The 26,914-nt window shown below is 46.3% G+C and overlaps 1 protein-coding gene across 1 annotated transcript; it reads right to left on the minus strand.

Moving 5' to 3' along the window:
* Positions 1–6,763: 6,763 nt before the first annotated feature.
* Positions 6,764–10,955, minus strand: LOC125518833 (bifunctional TH2 protein, mitochondrial). Its single transcript, XM_048683707.1, has 6 exons — positions 10,493–10,955; positions 10,313–10,421; positions 9,323–9,610; positions 8,809–9,220; positions 8,419–8,688; positions 6,764–7,675 (listed from the first exon to the last, which is right to left on the minus strand). The coding sequence occupies exons 1-6, from the start codon at positions 10,828–10,830 to the stop codon at positions 7,251–7,253; spliced, it is 1,842 nt and encodes a 613-aa protein (XP_048539664.1). The 5' UTR covers positions 10,831–10,955; the 3' UTR covers positions 6,764–7,250.
* Positions 10,956–26,914: the final 15,959 nt, after the last annotated feature.

Here is a 26,914-nt window from a genome sequence, read left to right on the forward strand (position 1 = left end):
TAGTGCCTGAGCGCGCCGCCGCCTAGGTTCGTCGTCGCCGGATCCCGAGATCCCCGTCGCGCCGCCGCCAAGCCCTCCCGCCGGCGAGCCTCGCCGCGGTTTGCGCCGCCGCTGTAGCCCAACGCGCCTCCGCGCCATCCGGCTGCGCCGCCTTGCGCGCCCTGACCCGCGCGCCACCCTTCGTCGGTGCGCCCGCCTCCGGCGACCGGCGCCGCGCCCCGGCGACCGCATGCCGTCTCCGGCCACCCTCCGGCCATCTCCGTCGTCTCCGGCGAGGTCCGGTGGATCGGGACGAGATCCACCGGTCCCTTCATCCAAACGCGCCCGCGCCCGACCGTTCATTTTTAATTCTTACGGTGGTTCGTTCAAGATTTCTCTTCCTTGTTTATCATATCAATTCATTCGTTCTTTCCAATTCTACCGGTGGATCGTTGAAGACTTTCTCAAGTTTACGTTATATCTCTCTTAATCCTTGATACGAGAATAAGTAGTGTGCCAAATCCATTGTTTATCATCAATTTAATTGATGAAGGACAATCATAATGTAATTCTTATTCTTGTTTCATCCTAATGATTAATTCTTTATTCCGGAGGCCCTTCAAATTCTCGGTTTCATTTGTTTCATCTTCTCTTTTTCCCGGAGTTCCAACCTCTTTCAATTATATTATCATGGGGATCTCTATATAAATCATTGCGAGGCTTCAATCTTATTATTTTCATCATTCAATTATTTTGGATCATTCTTTTATTACCGGAGTTCTTCATGAAGGTTCTACATGATGGATTCATCAAGGATTTAATTCCTTCTCGAAGTTTTCATCGACATTCTTTTCTAACGAGTTCAATCTTTCTTCATCTTGATATCCGGAGTGCAATTCTTTCTACCGTGTCATTTGAGGTGGTATTATGTCATTCTTGATAATTTGAGTTCATGTTTCATGATTCACTTGTTGTTAAGAATGAGGTATTTTAAATCCATCAATCTCGCCATTGGAGTTACCTTGGGTTATATTTCACCTAAAGCTTTCCCTAAGGATTGTTGCTATCTATGGTGCTTATAATTGACCCAAGTTCTTCATCTATCCCCCCGGTGAAATAAGTTCTCGTCTTCTTGTTCATATCAATCCAATATATCGTTTCCGTTAGTGGCAGATTTTCACCTCTTGGTTTTGAGATGTTTTCCATAAGCCCACTTCAAGCCTATCTTTTCGGTGTGGATTGTTCCAACAACTCCGTGTGACCCTTCTCTTTAAGATGCTTGTCAGGTAGAAGATGTTGTTTTCTTCTCCGTTCTTTTGTTCCGTCGATACAACTTCTATTCTTTCGTTCAGAGGCATTGTGTCGTTGTTCTCTTCAACCATCTTCTTGTTTTGTCAAGATCATGTTCTTTTCATGATTGTCCATTTAACCGGAGTGTCGTGCCCGCTTTTCGAGTTCTTTTCATCCTATCAAGTTTTTGCCTCCCTTCTCAACCGGAGTGCTACCCGAATCTGTTCTTTCTTATTCCTCTTTCTTAACGGAGTGCTTTCAACTTTATTCATCTTCGTGGTATGCTGTCTTTCAATTTGCTCAACCTCTCGAGGTTCCTTGCTTTCACTCGTTTGTCAAAGAAGCAACTTGGTTTTACCTCTTCTCTTTCTCTTCCGTTGTCCCTCCGGTGCCAATCTAGATCTCGGGACGAGATCCTCTCGTAGTGGTGGAGTGTTGTAACGCCCCGAGACCGATGTGCCACGTGTCTTTCGGTTATTCGCTGTTGTTGCCATGTCATTGCTTGTGTGTCATGCATTGCATATCATGTCATCATGTGCATTTCATTTGCATACATGTTCGTCTCATGCATCCGAGCATTTTTCCCGTTGTCCGTTTTGCATTCCGGCGCTCCTATCTCCTCCGATGGTCATTTCTACCTTCTTTTCATGTGTGGGTTTAAACATTTCTGGATTGGACCGAGACTTGCCAAGCGTCCTTGGTTTACTACCGGTAGACCGCCTGTCAAGTTTCGTACCATTTGGACTTCGTTTGATGCTCCAACGGTTAACCAAGGGACCGAAAAGGCCTCGTGTGTGTTGCAGCCCAACACCCCTCCATTTTGGCCCAAAACCAACCTAAACCTGTTCCATCATCTCGGTCGTTCGATCACGATCGCGTGGCCAAAAACCGCACCTCATTTGGACTCTCCTAGCTCCCTCTACCTATATATATGTGGACATCCCCGAAATTTTCGCGGATGAACCCTAGCTTCTTCCTCCTCCCGCCGACGGACACGTCCACCCTCTCCCCCGGACATGTCCGCCTCGTCCGCGCGCCCAGTCCGGAGCTGCCACGTCATCGCGCCGCCGCCCTCGTCCACACCCCTCGCGCCAGCTGTCCCCGCCGCTCACCGCACCGCGCCCGGCCCGCCGGGACCCGGATCTGGCCCTCCGGGCCCGAGCCGCCCGACCCCGCGCCTCCCGAGTGCCTGAGCGCGCCGCCGCCTAGGTTCGTCGTCGCCGGATCCCGAGATCCCCGTCGCGCCGCCGCCAAGCCCTCCCGCCGGCGAGCCTCGCCGCGGTTTGTGCCGCCGCTGTAGCCCAACGCGCCTCCGCGCCATCCGGCTGCGCCGCCTTGCACGCCCCGACCCGCGCGCCACCCTTCGTCGGCACGCCCGCCTCCGGCGACCGGCGCCGCGCCCCGGCGACCGCACGCCGTCTCCGGCCACCCTCCGGCCATCTCCGTCGTCTCCGGCGAGGTCCGGTGGATCGGGACGAGATCCACCGGTCCCTTCATCCAAACGCGCCCGCGCCCGACCCAGATCTGCTCGTCCCGCACGTCTCAGTCCCGGGTTGACTTTTCCCGCGAGGTCTAATTTCTCTAAGTCCCCGAGATTTCCATGTTTCATATGCACATGTTCATCGTGCCATAACTTTGCATCCATAGCTCCGATTCATGCATATAGCATATCGAAATGTTCGTCTCAGAGAGTACATCATTTCATTCCATTGCATCATTTTCATTTGAGTTCATCTTGATGCCCGAAATTCTGTTGGAAGAAGTCTACTTGAGTTAATTGTCAGATCTGCTGCTCCATTTAGATATTTGTCATTTTTTCCATGATTATTGTGTGCATGATATGTCCATGAGCTCTACATATGTTTTGTTAAGGGTTTTGCCATCTTTCCAGAGGTGCAACCCATGTATTTTTGTGATGTGTGTGGTGACTAGCACAAGCTTGCAAAGTGAGGCACTTGGTAATGCTGATTTCAGGGACTTAGCATTTCCACTAAGTCCTTGGACTGTTTATTTCATTATGCCATATGTTCATGTTGTTTCCTAGTGATCCGTTCCTCTTTTGAGCATGATTAGTAAGGATGTTTTGTTAATCTTGCAGTGCTCTATCCATCCATGTCTTTGTTTGCAATTGTGGAGCACCCTAGCTTGAGTCAATCGAGCTCTACTTTTGCTATTTCGTGAATCTGGGCAGATTGTCTACTTGTTAGCGATTTTGCCGAGGATGTTATAGTTGATCCATGCATGCTATGTTATTGTTCTTGCCATGTCTAGCTTGTATAATGTGTATTCTTGATGGGTGTATGCTTAGATTGTCATGCCTTGCTCTGTAGTGAGTGCATCGAGCTCGTTAACATGCCTACTTGATATCTGTTTCAGCATGCTCCAGTTTTCACTAAGTCTGTGATCTGTTTATGTTTTTGCCATGTTCACATGCTTGCAAATGTATTTTCTAATCCCTTTTGGCTCAAGGTCACTAAGGGACTTTTGTTAAGCTCTTTGAGTAGCTCCATGCCATGCTTTACTTTTCCATGTTCAGGTCCTGTAGCATATAGTTTTCATGCTCCAAAGTGAGCTACCTGATCTGAAATTCCAGGCTTGTGTTAATTTCACTAAGTCTGAAACATGTTTACCAATTGCACTTCTGCCATGCTTGTTTGAACCTGTTAATGGATGAATTGGCCGTAGCTCAATGTTCCTCCTTTGTCAAGCATCATGAATGGATCCCTGCCATGTATTTTGTTGCCATGTTTGAGTGCTGTAGCATGTTCATCTTGTTGCATTTAGATGGCTACTTGCTGTAAATCACAGAACGTGGCCATATTTGAATTGCTTGCCATTTCCAAACCGTAACTCCGATTCTGGTGATCTTTATATCGTTTTCAAGCGATTTCATCTCATCTTTCCAGTGGCACACTTGAATTTCCAAGTTGAGGTCAGGTTCAGTCATTCCTTGTCAACTCATGCATATGCATCGCATACCGCATCCCGCATATCATACCATGTTCATGTGTTGGTTGTTTACTATGTTGTGTGCTTCTTTCCGGTGTTTGCTTCCTCGGGTTGGTTCCGATAACTTCACGTTTGTGAGGATCCGTTCGTCTACGTCCGTTTGTCTTCTTCATGGACTCGTTCTTCTTCCTTGCGAGATTTCAGGCAAGATGACCATACCCTCGAAATCACTTCTATCTTTGCTTGCTAGTTGCTCGCTCTTTTGCTATGCCAATGCTGCGATACCTATCACTTGCTTATCATGCCTCCCATATTGTTGAACCAAGCCTCTAACCCACCTTGTCCTAGCAAACCGTTGTTTGGCTATGTTACCGCTTTGCTCAGCCCCTCTTATAGCGTTGTTAGTTGCAGGTGAAGATTGAAGTTGTTCCTTGTTGGAACATGGAGATGTTGTTCCTTGTTGGAACATGTTTTACTTGTTGGGATATCACAATATATCTTATTTAATTAATGCATCTATATACTTGGTAAAGGGTGGAAGGCTCGGCCTTATGCCTGGTGTTTTGTTCCACTCTTGCCGCCCTAGTTTCCGTCATATCGGTGTTATGTTTCCGGATTTTGCGTTCCTTACGCGGTTGGGTTATAATGGGAACCCCTTGATAGTTCGCCTTGATTAAAACTTCTCCAGCAATGCCCAACATTGGTTTTACCATTTGCCACCTAGCCTTTTCTTTTCCCTTGGGAGTCGCTCTCCTGAGGGTCATCATTATCTTAACCCCCCCGGGCCAGTGCTCCTCTGAGGGTTGGTCCAACCGAGCGATGTCTGGGGCTACCAGGGGCAACTCTGGGCTGGCCTACCCGACGTCTTGCTCATACGGTGTGCCCTGAGAACGAGATATGTGCAGCTCCTATCGGGATTTGTCGGCACATCTGGGTGGTGTTGCTGGATTTGTTTTAACCTGTCGAAGTGTCTTGAAGAACCGAGGTACCGAGTCTGATCGGAACGTCTCGGGAGGAGGTCTATTCCTTCGTTGACTGTGAGAGCTTGTCATGGGCTAAGTTGGGACTCCCCTGCAGGGATTTGAACTTTCGAAAGCCGTGCCCGCAGTTATGGGCAGATGGGAATTTGTTAACGTCCGGTTGTAGAAAACCTGAAGTTGACCTTATTTAAAATACATCGACCGCGTGTATAACCATGATGGTCTCTTTCCGGCGGAGTTCGGGAAGTGAACACGGTGTTGGAGTTATGCTTGACGTAGGTTGTTCTAGGATCACTTCTTGATCATACTTTTATCGACCGTGCTTTGCCTTCTCTTCTCGCTCTCATTTGCGTATGTTTAGCCACCATATATGCTAGTCGCTTGCTGCAGCTCCACCTCATACCTTTACCTTACCCATAAGCTTAAATAGTCTTGATCGCGAGGGTGCGAGATTGCTGAGTCCCCGTGGCTCACAGATACTTCCAAAACCAGCTTGCAGGTGCCGATGAGTCCGTGCAGATGACGCAACCAAGCTCAGGAGGAGCTCAATGAAGATCTTGTCCTTTGTGTTGTTTCGTTCTAGTTGATCAGTAGTGGAGCCCAGTTGGGGTCGATCGAGGACCTTGTCGCATTTGGGGTTCTTCTTTTATTTTGGTTCCGTAGTCGGCCCTTGATTGTATCTAGATGATGTAATGCTTTATTCATGTATTGTGTGAAGTGGCGATTGTAAGCCAACTATGTAACTCTTTCCCTTATGTATTACATGGGTTGTGTGAAGATTACCTCACTTGCGACATTGCTTTCAATACGGTTATGCCTCTAAGTCGTGCTTCGACACGTGGGAGATATAGCCGCATCGAGGGCGTTTCAACAACTCATAGCTGAACAACCATGCTCCACACCAATCGAAATTGTTGGGTCATTAAGCAAGCCACACTGCTCAACAACAACAACCCCAACAAGCCCAACCCTCGCAATGACGAACAACAACAACCCCAACAAACCCAACCCTCGCAATGACGATGACGGGGACGGGCACCATCCCGGGCGGGGCAATGCCGACCAGGGCCAACTTTTTCTCCTACCTGTTACATCTCTCCCTTGTTCTTGTTTTCTTGTTCTTCATGTTGGAGAGCAACGATCCTCAAGGCGATTGGACCAACCTAGGGTAGCCCATAGGCGGGGAGCCAACTTTTTCTCCTACCCGTTACATCTCTCCCTTGTTCTTGTTTTCTCGTTCTTCATGTTGGAGAGCAACGATCCTCGAGGCGGTTGGACCAACCTAGGGTAGCCCATAGGCGGGGTCCCTCTGGGTGGTGTAGGGTTTTGGGTCTACAAAAGCTCACCCATGTCTTGCATATCACACACCTAGCCAATGACGTATGCCGATGTTCGTCTACGAAGATGTTAGAATCGGAGAAGTCTGGAACCCGTTGAGTACGCTGAGCCAGGACATCAGTTGTTTTGGAAAACATGATCGATGCCAAAACATCAATTATAATTACTTTGGAAAAACCGACCGATGCCAAAACAACAATTATAATTACTTTGGAAAAACTGACCGATGCCAAAACATCAATTATATTTACTTCGAAACAGAGGGAGTATTTTGTTTATCATCCTATGTGATTTTACATCTTGAATGTTCTGCCTCCAATCATCTCAGCTATGATCAGTCCCAGGATAAGGATATATAGTCAAACAAACAAACATATAGCAATCTCAAATTTCATTGCCAAAAACAGCTCTACGCTTGCACCTGGGAAACACCTGGAGACAGTATACCACTCTGTTCTGTAGCGATGCCAGTACAGGAACCACTCCCGCGATTATAAGAAATGATCCCAAATGGAAAGACAACTCAAGTGTAATCAATTACACATTGATCATACAAACTAAACCATTTCAGGACACAGGGTACTCATATAGGAGGTGAATAGCAATGTGGCTTTCATAAAATGGCCACAACGGGGATTTCACGTCTGATTTGCATGAGCTGGTACCAGTCTTGTTGCCAAAGGAAAAGAGAGTGATAAGGGCAGCCAGCAACAATCAGCTGGAATCATTTCCCAGAATGAAGGCCTGTACCTCTGACCAGCTAGAAACCGTATGAAGAACTCCAGATCGCGCCTTGAAGATGGATGCTTCTTGCTTCCAGAGCCGCCTTTGCTTCTCTACCAAACCAGGAAGCAACGGAACAAAAGAAACACCAAACTGTTTGCCCACTCTCCGCAAGGTTGTGCTTGATCCAACAACAATGCCAACATCTGCTTCCAACAAGCAAAGCAAATCTCCAACTGAGTCCCCGATATAAACAGACAACGATGGTGTTATACTATCCAGGTCACTTTTGATGATTTTGAACTTCTCAACTTTGTCTAGTGGAGACTCTATCTTTCTGTTGATGTGACCAGTTGAAACAGATCCCTCAAAGGTAAACTCGTTGGAATGTATGTTTACTCCGTCAAGACAACCAACTGCATGAGGGCATGAGCACATAAAAATTACACGAGTTTTGGCTTTTGACCTTAAACATAAAAATACGAGTTTTTGGTATAAAAACACTGCAGCAGACATGTCCAGGGAACACCAACCATTGCCCCCAGAATTAAAGATAACTAGCAAACATATAAAATTGCTAATCTCGGTAGTACTGTTCGTTTTGATCAAGTTGCCAGATGAAGATCACTGTTTGTTCGAAAGAAATAAACCCAAGTTCTGTCAAATATTGGTTGACCCTTACTTGGCAGTTCCTCACAGATCAACATAATAAGTAGAAAGACCAACAACAAAACACTGGTACTTTTGCTAATTTCTGTAGTACCGTTGGTTTTGATCAAGTTGCCAGATGAAGGTCATTGTTTGTTCGAAAGAAATGAACCCCAAGTTCTGTCAAATATTGGTTGGCCCTTACTTGGCAGTCACTCACAGATCAACATAATAAGTAAAAAGACCAACAACAAAACACTGGTACTAACTAAATGATACAGTAATCATGGTAAACAGCACTCATAAAGCTATTGCTACTGTTCAAAAAAGACAAGTCCTCTTTTTGCAAGGAACAGTTCAAATGATAGTCAGTCACAAGGTCATACTGATAACAAAATAATCAATGTACACCAAGGGCAAAATTCAACTGTAAAGCAACAAGTTGTAAACATGTAGTGACCATCATCAGAAAGAAATGGAAGAAAAAATGGCCAAGGGTTTTCAGCATTACCTGATGAAAAGGCTGACCTAATAAGCTCTGCACACCAGCAGTACGAAAGAATATGGATATCTAAATTGACCTTCTCCCTTGTCTCTCCAATCTTCTTAAAGAAATTTCGACAACCATCTTGCAGAATAAGCCGCTCCCCAGCTTTTCTGATATCATCTAAGTTCATTCCCCTCAAGACACCGGAATCAATAACCCTAGAATTTGCCTGTCTCTCAAATTCTGATAGCACTTCAAGACCTTTGTATAGTTGATCGTAGTCTACTGACTTTGCTGGAATTAAACAAAAAGCAATCAAATCATCAGCTGGTTATTGCAAGCATGGTTATGCATTATTGGTAAATTGCAAATTTTCATCAGAAATTAATCAAACAGAGAGAGCATTATGCAGACCTTCTTCTGGAGGAAGTAACTTTTGTATGCATTGCTCATGCTCTTCCATGTACTGATTAGATAGCATATTCCATGAATTTCTCAGGTCTGCTGATTTTGTACGGTCAAGGACATTATCAGACCCACTCTGACTAGCCTTTTGGTGTGATAAAATCGCAATCTCCGCCAAAATGGCAGACGAATCAACAACAGTGCATGTCAAATCAAAATCAGAAAAAATCACGAGCTTGTCTTTGGGATCACGATATCTTGAAAGTGGAGCTACAACAGGTTCTTCGAGGAGCTGAGCAGAGAAAAACTCAACCTCCAATCTCATAGCTTGTTGGTAGAGCTTCCCAATAATCTCGAGCTCCTCACCAGTTAAAGAGACACTTAGTTTATCAAGCAACTCTTCTATTTGGAGTGCATTACTCTGCAGCGGAGGGGGAAACACGCATGCACTGGTTCTATTAAAGCAGGCCAGTATTACATGCAGAAGTAGGATCAATACATAAATGAATGACATGTTCTATACCTCAAAGTCAGTGGCTGCATACGTATCGATCCATTTCTTGTATGGGTGATTTTCATCTTGTTTCAGGAAAACGCCGAGTTCTTTGCCAAGATATGCATAAAGCCTCATGCACGGAGTCATCGCCCCAACAGTGTACGCAGCAATTTTTGTCTTCTCGAATGGTGTGGCCATTTTATCAGAACCTTTCCCACCATCAACTTTTCCAGCTGCAGTTGCAAGTAAGAAATCAGTGTACTTGGTTGTTGCTGGGCTTGGAGGGATCTCTTTGGTAGGATCAACTCCCCACTCCTGCAAATTGGATAGCCAAGGCAACTAGCTGAGTAATGAAAACTCTTGGTATTAAAAAGAAGATCCTTGTGGGGAAGAAAATTTAATTAATACAGTAGCAATCAGTATACGAGAGTATAATCCAGTCCAAAGGACTATTATATACATACATATAACTGCAGCACACGGCGTGCAGTGAAACTGTGATTTATCTCTCTGGCAGGACCTAAAAATGAAACCAGATGGCACCTGCCGAGCATTTTGTTTGTAGATGTAAGATTTCAAACTTCATACTCCAGTGAAATATGTATATGATTTACAGTTGATATAGTTGAAATCATCAGGTATGACTTAAATAATCATCACCAATAAAACAACAGCAAACTTCAATATAAGAATCAATAGCTGGGTTGTTAAATGCACGCACAGGTTTGTTACATTGTATCTTAAATATATGAAAAGAGGCTCTATAAGATAATAGCAATTGTACGTGGAATCCGACTATATAAGGTATTTCATATCATACTATCCTGAACAAATTGGTTTCTATCAACGTTAGTAGCATGCTGGACATCCGTTTTTATCATTATATGCAAGAGGGTCAGATCGGGTCGTGGGTGCAGGCAGAGCCTCCGAGAGGGACAAGTAAATCCGAATCAATGGCGAGGAAATCAGTTGTGTGTGGGGTGAAGAATGGGGTTGGCAGTTGAGTAGGATCAGGACCTGGAGTACGGAAGAGTGGAGGTTGAGCTCGCGGAGGATGGCTTTCCGAAGGGCGGTGATGGTGGCCTTGTCATCGTCGTCGTCGGCGCACTCCTCGGCCATCTCGTAGCTGATGGTACGGAATGGATCAGATCCAGGGTAATCAGAATGTAAAGGCGAGATTGAAGGGGAAAGGCTTACGCGCGTGCGAAGGCGTGGAGGAAGTGGGCGTCCTGCGCGAGGTAGTGGCGGAAGGAATCGAGGCGGAGTGACCCCGCGGCGAGGGAGAGGAGGAAGGGCGTGTACGTGGCGAAGGCGGCCTCCCGCGAGGAGGCGGCGATCCAGAAGCGGCGGGCGGCAGAGCCCTCGGCGACGGCCGCCGCGGAGGAGGAGGTCGTCGACATCTGCTTGTGGTGGCTGGTGGGGCTGGTGCGCGTGACTCCTGGCCAACAAGAGGATAATGAGAAGAAGGATTTGGTTGTTGGATTTGGGCTTGGGGGTAGCGCTGGCAGCGGGAGGCGGAGGCGGAGAAGGCGCATCCGCCTCGTCCTCGCCGCCGATTGAATTGGAGGAGGAGGCAAGTGGAGTAACCGGCCGCCGGCAATGCGTGCGGTCTCCCTTCCCTTCCCTTGGTTGCTGTCCAACACCGTACGCACCGTAATTGTTGGAAAGATAAAAAAAAGTTGCAACTCGATTTTGCTGCTGCAAGGAAACTTCCTAGACTTCAATTTTTCTTTTTCTTCACTCTTGCGAGGAGCAGGTTCTCCTGGGCCAACTCCAACGCACAAACACAAACGCACACAATTATTTTTCATCTGTTTGAATCAGCAACCGGACACCAGTATATGTTTTTTGTCTGTCGGACTGTAAGGCGCCCAACACAACAGACCTATTTAACATTTATGATTTAATAAATCAACATTTTGAAACATAAAATATTTCACACCAAAAGTACACAAACTTAACTTAAACATAGTCCCAACATTTCAACATTTAAATTTAAACTTAAAAAGATAAAAAGGCCATGGATCTACTCCTCACCTCGTCCGCAGTGAGGTAGACGAAGGGCAGTGGCTGCCATGGGGCAAGTGGCGACGGCGCGTGCAGTGTTGCTACAGCAAGCGGCACCTACTCCGGCTCAGGCTGTTGCTACACCACCGGTTGCCTCTCTGGTGATCACGTCTCCGCGCCCACCCACACGGTTAGCGCGGACACAATCTCTGACGCGCAGGGCATTGTTGTCGTCCACGTCCAGGTTTGCCCCTCCAATGTCGGGTTCCAGCGCACGGCCGGCTCCTCCTCCTCTTCTTCATCTTTCTCCTCCACCACCACCCCATCCTACGGCTTGGGGACAGCAACATCGCATGCGTCCAATAAGGCCTGCACCTCCGCCAGGCGCTACTGTGAAAATGCTTTTTGGTGGGATCACATTAGTGACGAGCGATGTCAAGAACTCGCCATAGATATTTCGGAAAAATTCCAGTGGCGGGTGGAATAAAACGACAGCCACTTGAAATTGCTAGTTATCGACTAGAGGGAGGTGAATAGGCGATTTTTATGAAAGTCTTCAAAACACGAGGTCTTTGAAGACAAACAATTAATATGAACCTATATGATATGTAGCGGAAGATGAACTACACTAGACATGCCATAGACAAGTAAGCAATATAGTGAAAGCACGAAGACTAATAGCAGATATGTAGTATGGATCGGAATAGAAGACATTACGAAGCCAAACAAGTAATAGTCTTCGCAAAGTGAAGTCAAACAGATCAGGCAAGCAAGCAATGACTTCACAAAGACAAACTATAATGTAAAGAAGGTAGGGGATAGAACCAGTAGCTTGGTGAAGACAAGGATTTGGTAGACCAATTCCAGTTGCTATGACAACTATACGTCTGGTTAGGGAGGCTGAGATTGAACTCAGAAGACGTGTCTTCACCTTATTCCCCTTGAGCTAAGGACACCCGGTCCTCTCCCAATCACTCTGGTAAGTCTCCAAGGTAGACTTCCAAACCTTCACAGACTCCGTTCACTGACGATCCACAATGACTTTTGGATCCTCAAAACGTGACGCCTAACCGGCTGAAGGATACACAGTCCTCAAGTGTAACAAGTCTTCAGGTCACGCAGACATAAATACTTCAGTGATGCCTAATACTCTTTGGCTCTAGGTGTTTTGGGCTTTGTCCTCGCAAGGATCTCTCTCTCAAAGGCTTCGGAGGTGGGTTGCTCTCAAACGACAAAAGTCATGCACTAACTCTGAGCAGCCACCAATTTATGACGTAGGGGTGGGCTATTTATAGCCAGGAGGCAACCCGACATGATTGTCCGAAATGACCCTGGGTCACTAAGAAACCAACACGTGTTCAACGGTCGGGTTTCAAACACACGCAGCAGCTTGGCTTGGGCTAAAAGCAAAGCTGACTCATCTAACTCTGGATAAGATTTGCTCTCATTGTCTTCGCTCGAAGACATATGATTTTGGTTGAGCATCACATCAGTCATCTAACTTTGTTCACTTGGACCCCACTTAACAGTTCGGTGGTTCCTATGACTCAATAAAGAAGAAAAGGAAACTACGAAAGAAACTGTGTCTTCGCACTCCATAGTCTTCAAGTGAATGTCTTCACCGTCATTATCTTCAACGTGAATGTCTTCACGAACCACCATTGTTTTCAATGTCTTCATACATTTTTAGGGGTCATCTATGGTAGGTAAACCGAATCAATGAGGGACTACTACTTGTGTTATCCTGCAATTCTCACAAACACAGTAGTCCCTCAACCACGTTTGTCGTCAATACTCCAAAACCAACTAGGGGTGGCACTAGATGCACTTACAATCTCCCCTTTTTGGTGATTAATGACAAGCTGGTTGAAGTTTTCAACGAGGAAAAAAGTATGTGAAAGTTAAAGTACATGGGCATTGTCTTCATAGGTTGAAAGAGGCTCCCCCTGAAGATGTGCATATAAATGTTTTGCCTTTGAATGCAAATGCACATGGCAGGTTTTGCTTTGTGGAGATCTTCTTCAACACATGAAGACAATTCATCATGCATACACAAATGTGATGAAGATAATGAAATGCGTAATGAGAAATGGGCGTATGCATAATGACTTCATGCGGGATTTATCATCACATCCTAAGGTAGCAGCAAAAGTGGCAGACGACCATCAAGTTTAAGTGTTACAACTCAAAAGCCAACAGTTCAAGAACGAGAGTTGTAAAGACTTAGGCAAAAAAATAAGCACCCGACCCATATGGACCCGCTTGAAGACTATCAACTCATATGCTTCTCCCCCTCTTGTCAGTAATGACCAAAAAGGTTTGAAGACATAGAGTGTCTACTCATTCCCAGGCGGTGAAAATGTTGGGGCAGCAGGGTCGATGCTGGAGTTGGGTGGTGCAGAGGGGCCTGATGTTGAATCATGGTGAAGTGAAGCCATCGCTGGTGAAGTGGCGTCGTCCTTTTCATCTATGACTCGTGCAACAACAGTTGGAGTCGAAGATGAATATTCAGAATCTTCAAGGGAAGGATTTGGATGCCAACTTGCTGATTGGGGAGGCCTAGAGTCAAACTTGAAACGTTAAGTGAAGCCATCTTCTCGAAGATCGTCTTCAGAACAAAGCATTGTGAGGCTCTTCCAGGACCGCCGACATGCTTCATGTGCAACAAATGAGTTCTTGGTTGCAAGGTTGCGAATGCGATTGACATCAATGAGAAGACTCTGCATCTGGCGCTTCATCCAGTCATGATGCCTATCCTGCTTCGGGTGAAGTGATACAAGAAGCTCTATGTCATTCAGGACACGGGCACGCTTCTGAGGCCTTTGAGCTACCGTGCTGGTTGTGGCATCAATGTTTGCATGATGTGATAGACGAAGTTGATTAGTAAGAGGACCAGCTGAAGTAGGAGGATTAGGCACATGAACTCCTTCAATAGGTTGAGTGAAGCTTTGGAAGGCAGCATTGTCTTCACAAACAGGCTCCTTTGCGGGCTTTGGGTATATGGTTTCATGTGACATGTCAACTTCAGGTAGAAATACGACATGGTTGCGTGGTGAAGCTTGATAGTTGATTGTGGAGTGAAGCTTAATGAGCCGCATAACCCACAGAGCATAAAACTTGAGGCCAAACAGATCAATTCCTGAAGTAGCCAACTAGCGGATGAAGAAGTCTTCAGTGTTGAATCTGATGTGATTGATGATACAGAAGACCAATGTCTTCATGGTGCCCTCAATTTTGGCGTGAGGAGAATGACCCTTGATTGGCCACAAAGTATGCCTCAAGATGTGATATATATAGTACTGTTGGGGAACGTAGCAGAAATTCAAAATTTTCTATGCATCACCAAGATCAATCTATGGAGTAATCTAGCAACGAGGGAAGGAGAGTGTATCTACATACCCTTGTAGATCGCTAAGCGGAAGCGTTCAAGTGAACGGGGTTGATGGAGTCGTACTCGCCGTGATCCAAATCACCGATGATCCTAGTGCCAAACGGACGGCACCTCCGCGTTCAACACACGTACAGCCCGGTGACGTCTCCTACGCCTTGATCCAGCAAGGGGAGAAGGAGAGGTTGGGGAAGACTCCATCCAGCAGCAGCACGACGGTGTGGTGGTGGTGGAGGAGAGCGGGACTCCAGCAGGGCTTCGCCAAGCACTACGAGAGACGAGGAGGGAGAGGGGTAGGGCTGCGCCAACAGGGAGATTGAATCACATGTCTTGGGCAGCCCCAAACCTCAAGTATATATAGGGGGAGGGGAGGGGCTGCGCCCCCACCAAGGGTTCCCTCCCTAGGGGCGGTGGCAGCCCCCAGATCCCATCTGGGAGGCGGCCAAGGCGGAGAGAGAGGGGGGCGCAGCTAGGGTGGGCCTTAGGGCCCATCTGCGCCTAGGGTTTGCCCCCTCTCCTCTTGAGGCGCATGGGCCTTGGTGGGGAGGCGCCCCAGCCCACCTAGGGGCTGGTCCCTTCCCACTATTGGGCCATGTATTCCTCCGGGGCTGGTGGCCCCCCGGACCCCTCCGGTGGTCCCGGTACACTACCGGTGATGCCCGGAACACTTCCGGTGGCCAAAACCATACTTCCTATATATCAATCTTTACCTCCGGACCATTCCGGAACTCCTCGTGACGTCCGGGATCTCATCCGGGACTCCGAACAACATTCGGTAACCGCGTACATACTTTCCCTATAACCCTAGCGTTATCGAACCTTAAGTGTGTAGACCCTACGGGTTCGGGAGTCATGCAGACATGACCGAGACAACTCTCCGTTCAATAACCAATAGCGGGATCAGGATACCCATGTTGGCTCCCACATGCTCCACGATGATCTCATCGGATGAACCACGATGTCGAGGATTCAATCAATCCCGTATTCAATTCCCTTTGTCTATCGGTACGATACTTGCCCGAGATTCGATCGTCGGTATCCCGATACCTTGTTCAATCTCGTTACCGGCAAGTCTCTTTACTCGTTTCGTAACACATCATCCCGTGATCAACTCCTTGGTCACATTGTGCACATTATGATGATGTCCTACCGAGTGGGCCCAGAGATACCTCTCCGTTTACACGGAGTGACAAATCCCAGTCTCGATTCGTGCCAACCCAACAGATACTTTCGGAGATACCTGTACTGTACCTTTATAGCCACCCAGTTACGTTGTGACGTTTGGCACACCCAAAGAACTCCTACGGTATCCGGGAGTTGCACAATCTCATGGTCTAAGGAAATGACACTTGACATTAGAAAAACTTTAGCAAACGAACTACACGATCTTGTGCTACGCATAGGATTGGGTCTTGTTCATCACATCATTCTCCTAATGATGTGATCCCGTTATCAATGACATCCAATGTCCATGGTCAGGAAACCGTAACCATCTATTGATCAACGAGCTAGTCAACTAGAGGCTTACTAGGGACATGATGTTGTCTATGTATCCACACATGTAACTGAGTTTCCTATCAATACAATTATAGCATGGACAATAAACGATTATCATGAACAATGAAATATAATAATAATAACTAATTTATTATTGCCTCTAGGGCATATTTCCAACAGTCTCCCACTTGCACTAGAGTCAATAATCTAGTTCACATCGCCATGTGATTAACATTCACAGGTCACATCGCCATGTGACCAACATCCAAAGAGTTTACTAGAGTTCAATAATCTAGTTCACATCACTATGTGATTAACACTCAATGAGTTCTGGGTTAGATCATGTTATGCTTGTGAGAGAGGTTGTAATCAACGGGTCTTGCCATATTCAGATCCCTATGTATTTCGCAAAACTTTATATCGCAGATGCTGCTACCACGTTCCACTTGGAGCTATTCCAAATTATTGCTCCATTATACGTATCCGATATCTCTACTCAGAGCTATCCAGATAGGTGTTAAGCTTGCATCGACATAACTCTTTACGTCGAACTCTTTATCACCTCCATAACCGAGAAACATTTCCTTATTTCTCTAAGGATAATTTTGACCGCTATCTGGTGGTCCAGTCCTAGATCACCTTTGTACCCTCTTGCCAGACATGTGGCAAGGCACACATCAGGTGCGGTACTCAGCATGCCATACCGTATAGAGCCTATGACAAGAGCATAGGGGACGACCTTCGTCCTTCCTCTTTCTTCTGCCGTGGTCAAGCTTTGAGTCTTACTCAACTTCACACCTTACAACTCAGGTAAGAACCCCTTCTTTGACTAATCTATTTTGAACTCCTTCAAAAACATGTCAAGGTGTGCGTTTTTGAAAGTATTATCAGGCGTCTTGATCTATCTCTATAGATCTTGATGCCCAGTATGTAAGCAGCTTTATCCAGGTCTTCCTTTGAAAATCACTCTTCAAACAAACCGTTTATGCTTTTCAGAAATTATTTCGGATCAACAATATGTCATCCACATATACTTATCAGAAATGTTGTAGTGCTCCCACTCACTTTCTTGTAAATACAAATTTCTAGCAAACATTTTATAAACCTAAAAGCTTTGATCACTCCATCAAAACATATATTCCGATTCCGAGATGCTTGCTCTAGTCCATAGAAGGATTGCTAGAGCCAGCATACCTTTTAGCATCCTTAGGATTGTTAAAACCTTGATTGTATCACATACAACTCTTTCTTACGAAAACTTGGTAAGAAAACTTGTTTTTGACATCCATCTGTCAGATTTCATAATCGGAAAATACAGCTAATGCTAACATGATTCCGACGGACTTAAGCATCGCTACAGGTGAGAAATTCTCATCGTAGTCAACTCCTTGAACTTATGAAAAGATTCGTTCCCATAAGTCCAGCTTCATAGACGGTAACATTACCGCCCACGTCCGTCTTCTTCTTAAAGACCCATTTATCTCAATGGCTTGCCGATCATCGGGCAAGTCCACCAAAGTCCATACTTTGTTCTGATATATGGATCCTATCACAGATTTCATGGCTTCTAACCATTTGTCGGAATACGGGCCCACCATCGCTTCTCCATAGCTCGTAGGTTCATTGTTGTCTAACAACATGATATCTAAGACAGGATTACCGTACCACTCAGGAGTAGTACATATCCTTGTCGACCTTCGAGGTTCGATAGCAACTTGATCCGAAGCTTCATGATCACTATCATTAACGTCCTCTTCAACAGACGTAAGCGCCACAGAAAACATCTTTCTGTGTTGCATCACTCTCTGGTTGAAGTAAAGGTTCAACAACCTCATCAAGTTCTATCTTCCTCCCACTCAATTCTTTCAAGAGAAACTCCTTCTCGAGAAAGGACCCGTTCTTAGCGACAAACAATTTGCCCTCGGATCTGAGATAGAAGGTATACCCCACTTTCACCTTTGGGTATCCTATGAAGATGTGTTTGTCCGCTTTGGGTTCGAGCTTCTCCAGCTGAAGCCTTAAGCATCTGTAACACCCCGGATGTAACTTTCCCTATTTGTACTCTAACTCTTACCTTTTCCGGCGTTAAGTTATATTTATTTCCTCGGTGTTCGGGTTTTGTCTCCGTGTGTTGTTGTCGTTGTCATGCATCTCATATCATGTCATCATGTGCATTGCATTTGCATACGTGTTCGTCTCATGCATTCGAGCATTTTCCCCGTTGTCCGTTTTGCATTCCGGCGCTTCGTTCTCCTCCAGTGGTCATTTCTAGCTTTCTTTCGTGTGGGGATAAAACATTTCCGGATTGGACCAAGACTTGCCAAGTGGCATTGGTTTACTACCGGTAGACCGCCTGTCAAGTTCCGTATCATTTGGACTTCGTTTGATACTCCAACGGTTAACTGAGGGACCGAAAAGGCCTCGTGTGTGTTGCAGCCCAACACCCCTCCAATTTTGGCCCAAAACCCACCTAAATATGCTCCATCATCTAGAGCGTTCGATCACAATCGTGTGGCTGAAAACCGCACCTCATTTTGACTCTTCTAGCTCCCTCTATGCCTATTTAAACCCCCCCTGATTTTCGGATCTCCTTCCTCCCCGAAACCCTAATTTTCCACCGCGCGCCGCCGGACAATGTCCGCCCGGGGCGGACACACCACCGCCAGACAACCGCCTCCTGCCACATGGCACCCGCCACCTCGCCGCCGCCACGGGCCGGGGAGCCCAGAGCCGGCCCCCGCGGCCCGAGCCGCCGCGCCGCCACCTCCCTCTCCTCCGAGCCGCAGCCGCCGGCACGCGCCGCCGCCGCCACCGCGCCGCGCCGCCGGGCTCCGGCCGCCGCCCCGTCCATTCCAACTCCGGCCACCTTGACCTCTCCGGCGGTCCCGAGCACTGTTCCGGCGAAGATCCGGCCGTCCTCGTAATCCGTGCAAACCCTAGATCTCGGAGGCGTTTTTTTCTGTAAGTCCCAGAAATTCCGATCCAAGTGCCATGTTCGTAGCTCCGTAACTTCGCATCCGTAGCTCCCGATTCATGCATATAGCATATCAAAATGTTCATCTCAGAGAGTACATCATTTCATTCCATTGCATCATTTTCATTTGAGTTCATCTTGATGCCCGAAATGCTGTTAGAAGAGGGCTACTTGAGATAATTGCCAGATCTGCTACTCCATTTAGGATTTTGTCATTTTTGCCATGATTAATGTGTGCATGATATGCCCTGAGTTCTACATGTGTTTTGTTAAGGGTTTTGTCATCTTCTCAGAGGTGCAACCCATGTATTTTTGTGATGTGTGTGGTGACTAGTGCAAGCTTGCAAAGTGGTGCACTTGCTAATTCTGTTTTCAGGGACTTAGTAATTTCACTAAGTCTGGACTGTTTATCTCATGATGCCATATGTTCATGTTGTTTCCTAGTGATCCGTGCCTCTTTTGAGGATGATCAGTAAGGATGTTTCTTAACTTGTAGTTGCTCTATCCATCCATGTCTTTGTTTGCAATTATGGAGCAACCCTAGCTTGAGTCAATCGAGCTCTACTTTTGCTACTTTGTGAATCTGGGCAGATTGTCAACTTGTTTGCAATTTTGCCGATGATGTTGTAGTTGATCCGATGCATGCTATGTTATTGTTCTTGCCATGTCTAGATTGCATTTTGTGCCTTCTTGATGGATGTATGCTTGTCTTGCCATGACTTGCTACCGTAGTGAGTGCATCGAGCTCGTAAACATGCCTACTTGAGTTATATTTCAGCATGTGTCAGTTTTCACTAAGTCTGAAAACTGATTATGTTTTTGCTATGTTCACATGCTTGCAATTGATTTTCTGATCCCTTTTGGCTCAAGGTCACTAAGGGACTTTTGTTAAGCTCTTTGAGTAGCTCCAGCCATGCTTTACTTTGCCATGTTCAGGTCCTGTAGCATGTAGTTTTGTGGCTCCGAAGAGGGCTACCTGATCTGAAATTCCAGACAAGTGTTAATTCACTAAGTCTGAGATCTGTTTGTCATATGCATTTTTGCCATGCTTGTTTGAACCTGTTAATGGATGAATTGGCCGTAGCTCAGTGCTAGACTTTTGTTAAGCATCTTGTGTGCATCCCTGCCATGTATTTTTTGTCATGTTTGGTTGCTGTAGCATGTTCATCTCATGGCATTTAGTTGGCTACTTGCTGTAAATCGCAGACCGGTGCCATTGAATCGCTTGCATTTCAAACCGTAACTCCGATTCCGGCGTTCTTTATATCGTTTTCAAGATTTCATCTCATCTTTCCAGTGTCACACTTGGATTTCCAAGTTGAGGCCAGGTTCATGCATTTCCTGTCATATCTTGCATTTTGCATCCCGCATCGCATCCCGCATAGCATATCATCATTTCATCATATTGCTTGGTCTTGCACGTGGTTGATTGTATCCTTGTTGCTTGTTTGTCTTGTTTGGGTAGAGCCGGGAGACGAGTTCGCTAACGAGGAGCCCGTTGAGTTTGCTTTCGAGGATCCAGTCAACTTCGACAACTGTGCAGGCAAGATGATCATACCCTCGAAATCACTACTATCTTTGCTATGCTAGTTTTCGCTCTTTTGCTATGCCAATGCTATGATGCCTACCACTTGCTTTCAAGCCTCCCAATGCCATGTCAAACCTCTAACCCACCATTGTCCTAGCAAACCGTTGATTGGCTATGTTACCGCTTTGCTCAGCCCCTCTTATAGCGTTGCTAGTTGCAAGGTGAAGATTGGAGGCCGTTCCTTGTTGGAACATCATTTATTTACTTGTGGGATATCATTATATTCTATGTTATCTTAATGCATCTATATACTTGGTAAAGGGTGAAGGGTCGGCCTCTCGCCCAGTGTTTTGTTCCACTCTTGCCGCCCTAGTTTCCGTCATATCGGTGTTATGTTCCCGGATTTTGCGTTCCTTAACGCGGTTGGGTTATAATGGGAACCCCTTGATATTTCGCCTTGATTAAAGCTTTTCCAGCAATGCCCAACATTGGTTTTACCATTTGCCACCTAGCCTCTTTTTCCCTTGGGTTTCCGGAGCCCGAGGGTCATCGTATTTAAACCCCCCCGGGCCAGTGCTCCTCTGAGTGTTGGTCCAAACTAGAGTCCTGTGCAGCGCCCCCTCGGGGAAACTCGAGGTTTGGTTTTAGTTGTATGGAGCGCTCATCTGAGTGTGCCCTGAGAAAGAGATATGTGCAGCTCCTATCGGGATTTGTCGGCACATTCGGGCGGTGTTGCTGGTCTTGTTTTAACCTGTCGAAGTGTCTTGAGTTACCGAGATACCGAGTCTGATCGGAACGTCTTGGGAGGAGGTCTATTCCTTCGTTGACCGTGAGAGCTTGTCATGGGCTAAGTTGGGACTCCCCTGCAGGGATTGAACTTTCGAAAGCCGTGCCCGCGGTTATGGGCAGATGGGAATTTGTTAATGTCCGGTTGTAGATAACTTGAACCTTAATTAATTAAAATGAATCAACTGAGTGTGTTACCGTGATGGCCTCTTCTCGGCGGAGTCCGGGAAGTGGACACGGTGTTGGAGTAATGTTTGCGCAGGTTGCTCTCTAGTTTCTCGCTCGTGCGTTGCCTCCTCTTCTCGCTCTCTTTTGCGAATAAGTTAGCCACCATATTTTGCTAGTCGCTTGCTGCAGCTCCACTTATTTACCTTGCCATACCTATAAGCTTAAATAGTCTTGATCGCGAGGGTGCGAGATTGCTGAGTCCCTGTGGCTCACAGATTACTATTACACCAGATGCAGGGCCTGATGATTCCGCTCCAGGAGACGCGTATGAGCTCAAGTGGGAGTTCGACGAAGACTCTCAACGTTACTATGTTTCCTTTCCCGATGATCAGTAGTGGTGCCCAGTTGGGGGTGATTGGGACCGTGTCGCATGTTGGGTTCTCTTTTATTTTGGCGCCGTAGTCGGGCCATGAGTGTTTGGATGATGTAATGTTATTTATGTACTTGATTGACGTGGCGAGTGTAAGCCAACTATGTTATCTCCCCTTTTTATTTATATTACATGGGATGTTGTGAAGATTGCCTAACTTGTGACATATGCCTTCAATGCGATTATGTCTCTAAGTCGTGCCTCGACACGTGGGAGCTATAGTCGCATCGAGGGTGTTACAAGTTGGTAATCAGAGCCTTCCCCGACCTTAGGAGCCCCATTGCTTGATCGTTTTTAGTGGCCGAGTTGTGTCTAGAAAAATGTTTTGAGTCATTTAGGAATTATATATCAGAGAGTTTAGGAATTTTTTTTACTTTCCAGTCTCCTCATCGCTCTAGTAAGGCATCCTGACGTAGAGTTTTGACTCTTCTCTTCTCAAATTTCACTAAGTTTTTTTTAGGATCACGTGGATATCTTGGAATCGTTCCGATGGTTTTATGATGAGAACATTGTCTTGGTGCCTCCTGTCAGGGGTTTAGTGGAAGTGTCCCGGGGTGTTGAGATCTGAGGTGTTGTCATCATAATTTTATCGTTGCAGTTCTGGAATACCTGAGTTTAGTACGCCGACATCGAAAATCTCTTTTATGCAGTTCGTTGGTGAGATAACCTCGACGCCATCCAGTACTGGGGCGGGAGTTCGGGAGTATCGCCATAACTTGTATAACGGATGCTTTTCTAAGGTTGAGGTAGATGGTTTCCGAAGGTTTCTTGGTTATGTGTTGAAGGATGGATACAGCTGGATGTAGGAATTGCTAGATTTGGGTGAGATATTATGCTTCCCCTGTATCCCCAACACCTGATTGCATAACCGGAAAGGTTTGGGAGTTTCATAGGTGGGAATTCTTGTAGCTCTAGTTCTTCTTCCACGGATATTGGTTTGAGATTGGGATTTCTTACCGATTATTCGTTCTTGATCCATACCTTGTTGATTTATTTCTCTACCTTAATTCTACGTGGTTCTCAATTTATGGATATGTGACCATTTCAACAGGAATGCATTCGTTCTTTTTGTTTGGATGTGAAGACTATATGTTGCAATTTTCATTCCGTTGGATTCAGCTTCAATATTTGTCTGTCAATGTGCTAATGGTGGTCAACCTCTTCAGGATGGCTCCTCCAACGCGCACGACTCCGAATCCTAATCCGCCACCACCTCCACCTCCTCCGGAGGCACGGCAAGCTGTGATGGCCGCAACCAATGCAAACACACAGTTGATCATGCAAATTCTTCAAGAGCGCAATCAAGGCAACCAAGGGAATCAAGGCAGCAATCAGAATCACTTTGCTACACTCAACCAGTTCCTTGCTAACGGGCCAACGACTTTCAGCAATTGTGTTGAGGCAACCGATGCTGACGATTGGCTTGTGGATCTGTGCAAGCATTTCGAGTGCAGTAACGTCAGGCCTGAGGACTTTATTAAGTTCGCTTCCTTCCAACTCAAAGATCAAGCTGCAGAATGGTTCCAGCAGTACAAGGATTCCAGAGGTGGACGTGTTATCACTTGGGATGATTTCCGTCGAGATTTCCGAGCTCATCATATTCCGCAGAGCGTGGTTGAAAGCAAGCGTGAGGAATTCCGCAACCTGAAGCAAGGCTCTTTGTCTGTCTATGACTACAACAAGTTGTTCCAGAAGCTCGCCCGCTTTGCTAAGCAGGACTTCCCTGATGAGAAGAGCATGATATACCAGTTTAGGGGTGGTCTTAGAGAAGATATTCAGCTAGCTCTTGTTCTCTTTGAGCCCTTGAGATACGATGAGTTCTACAACATGGCACTGAAGCAAGAGGCTGCTCAGTTGAGGTGTGATGCTTCCAAGAAGCGAGTCAGAGATGTTACTCCTTCTTCCTCCACTCAAGTGGCCAAGCAGCAGAAGTATTGGCTTCCTCCTCCTCCGTTCCGTCAGCCGTATCAGCAGAAGAGCAAATGTGGCAGTGGTTCTTCCCACCCACCCAACCCTGGCTTTCAGAACAAGACTTCGTCTCAAGCTCCAAGATCGAGTGCTCCGTATCATCGTCCGCTTTCAGAGGTCACGTGCAACAAGTGCCAACAGAAGGGTCACTATGCCAACAAGTGTTTCAACCAGAGGCGTCTTCCTCCTCCTCCTCCTGTCAGATCGTCAAGTACAGCTGTGGTCAAGCATAACCCCAAGTTCGCCAAGGTCAATATGGTGAATGTAGCTCAGGCAGAGGACTCACCAGATGTCATCATGGGTAACCTTCCTATTAATGATATTCCTGCAAAAGTTCTTTTTGACACGGGTGCATCGCATTGCTTCATTTCCAAACCTTTTGCATCAAAGTATGAGTGTGATTATCAGTATCTACAAAGTTCCTTGCAAATTGTGTCGCCGGGCAAGCAGATGACAGCTAACACCTGCGTCCCGGAGGTTACTGTCACATTGGGTGACTATAAGTTCCTTTCTTCCCCAATTGTTCTTGGTAACTCGGATATTGATCTTATTCTCGAAATGGATTGGCTTTCTAAGCACAAGGCTCAGCTTGATTGTGCAGCCAGGCAGATTCAATTGACTCATTCGTTTGAGGATGTAATTGTCTTTGCCGCTCGGGATAATACCATTCGTCTGTTTTCTCTCAATGAGAAGGGTGAATTGGATGCTATCTCTCAGATTCCAGTCGTTTGCGAATATCAAGACGTCTTTCCAGAAGAGCTTCCAGGAATGCCTCCGCACCGGCCAGTTGAATTCATTATTGATCTTGAGCCTGGCACGGAACCTGTGTGCAAGCGTCCTTACAAGCTCGGACCTGAAGAGTTGAAGGAGCTGAAGAAGCAACTCGATATTCAAGAGAAAATGGGTCTCATCCGGCCTAGTTCTTCTCCGTGGGGTTGTGGTGTTTTTTTTGTGAAGAAGAAGGATGGAACGGACCGACTTTGTGTTGATTACCGTCCAGTGAACAAGAAGACCATAAAGAACAAATATCCACTTCCCAACATCAATGAGCTGTTCGAACAACTCAAAGGTGCCCAAGTATTCTCCAAGCTTGATCTCCGTATGGGTTATCATCAGATTCGAATCCGTGAGCAAGATATTCCCAAGACGGCTTTCAGGACAAGCTTTGGTTCATATGAATACACTGTCATGTCTTTTGGCCTCGTCTACGCTCCTCCGACGTTCTCTCGCATGATGAATTTCATCTTCAATGCCTACACCAATGATTTCGTTTTGGTCTATCTCGACGACATTCTGGTTTTCTCCAAGAACAAGGAAGATCATGCCAAGCACTTGCATTTGGTTCTTGATAAGCTCAGGGAACATTAGTTCTACGCCAAGTTCTCCAAGTGTGAATTTTGGCTTGATGAAGTGCTTTATCTTGGTCATATCATCTCTGCCAAGGGCATTGCCGTGAATCCTGAGAAGGTGTCTGCAATTGTGAATTGGGAACCTCCTCAGAACGTGAAGCAACTCCGCAGTTTTCTCGGTCTCGCAAGCTATTGCCGAAGATTCGTTGAAAACTTTTCTAAGATTGCGAAGCCTCTCTCAAATCTTCTTCAGAAGCATGTCAAGTACGTTTGGTCTCCGGAGTGTGACATTGCTTTCAACACTTTGAAAGAGAAATTGATCACTGCTCCAGTTCTGACTCCGCGTGATGAATCCAAGCCGTACGAGGTCTTTTGTGATGCCTCTCTCCAAGGTCTTGGCGCAGTTTTGATGCAAGAGAAGAAAGTTGTTGCTTATACATCTCGCCAGTTGAATCCTAATGAGAAGAACTACCCCACTCATGATCTCGAGTTGGCGGCTGTTGTGCATGCTCTTTTGACTTGGAGACATCTTCTATTGGGAAGAAAAGTGGACATTTTCACTGATCACAAGAGTCTCAAGTACATCTTCACTCAGCCTAATCTCAACCTCAGGCAAACTCGATGGGTCGAAATGATTCAAGAGTATAATCCGAGTATCGAGTATACTCCAGGCAAAGCCAATGTGATTGCTGACGCTTTGAGCAGAAAGGCTTACTGCAATAGTATGATTCTTAAGCCTTATCAACCCGAGCTTTGTGAAGCTTTCCGCAAACTTAATCTGCAAGTTGTTCCTCAAGGTTTCCTCGCCAACCTTCAAGTCTCTCCTACCTTAGAAGACAAGATTCGCCAAGCCCAGCTTCTTGATGCTATGGTGAAAAAGGTGAAGATTGGGATTGCCAAGAATCAGTCCAAGTACATGTGCTACCGCCTTGATGACAAGGACACTCTTCTTCGAGGATCGTATTGTTGTACCCAAAGGTGACCTTCGTAAAGTGATCATGAACGAGGCTCGCAATTCTCTCCTCTCCATCCACCCTAGGAGCATGAAGATGTATCAGGACCTCAAGCAGGCTTATTGGTGGACTCGAATGAAGCGCGAGATCGCTCAATTCGTGAATGAATGTGATGTCTGCAGAAGAGTGAAGGCAGAACACCAAAGGCCAGCAGGTCTCCTCCAACCTCTTGCCATTCCAGAATGGAAGTTTGACCACATTGAAATGGACTTCGTGACTGGGTTTCCAAAGTCCAAGCGTGGCAATGATGCTATATTCGTTGTCATCGACAAACTCACCAAAGTGGCTCATTTTCTGCCTATCAAAGAGTCGATCACTGCAGCTCAATTGGCGGAACTCTATACCTCTCGAATTGTCTCTCTGCACGGTATTCCTCAAGTGATCTCTTCAGACCGTGGCAGCATCTTTACCTCGAAGTTTTGGGATTCTTTTCAGAAGGCCATGGGCACCAACATCCGCTTCAGCACAGCTTTCCATCCTCAAACAAGCGGTCAAGTCGAGCGTGTCAACC

The sequence above is a fragment of the Triticum urartu genome, chromosome 7 (genome assembly GCF_003073215.2).
Source record: "Triticum urartu cultivar G1812 chromosome 7, Tu2.1, whole genome shotgun sequence".
Taxonomy (NCBI): domain Eukaryota; kingdom Viridiplantae; phylum Streptophyta; class Magnoliopsida; order Poales; family Poaceae; genus Triticum; species Triticum urartu.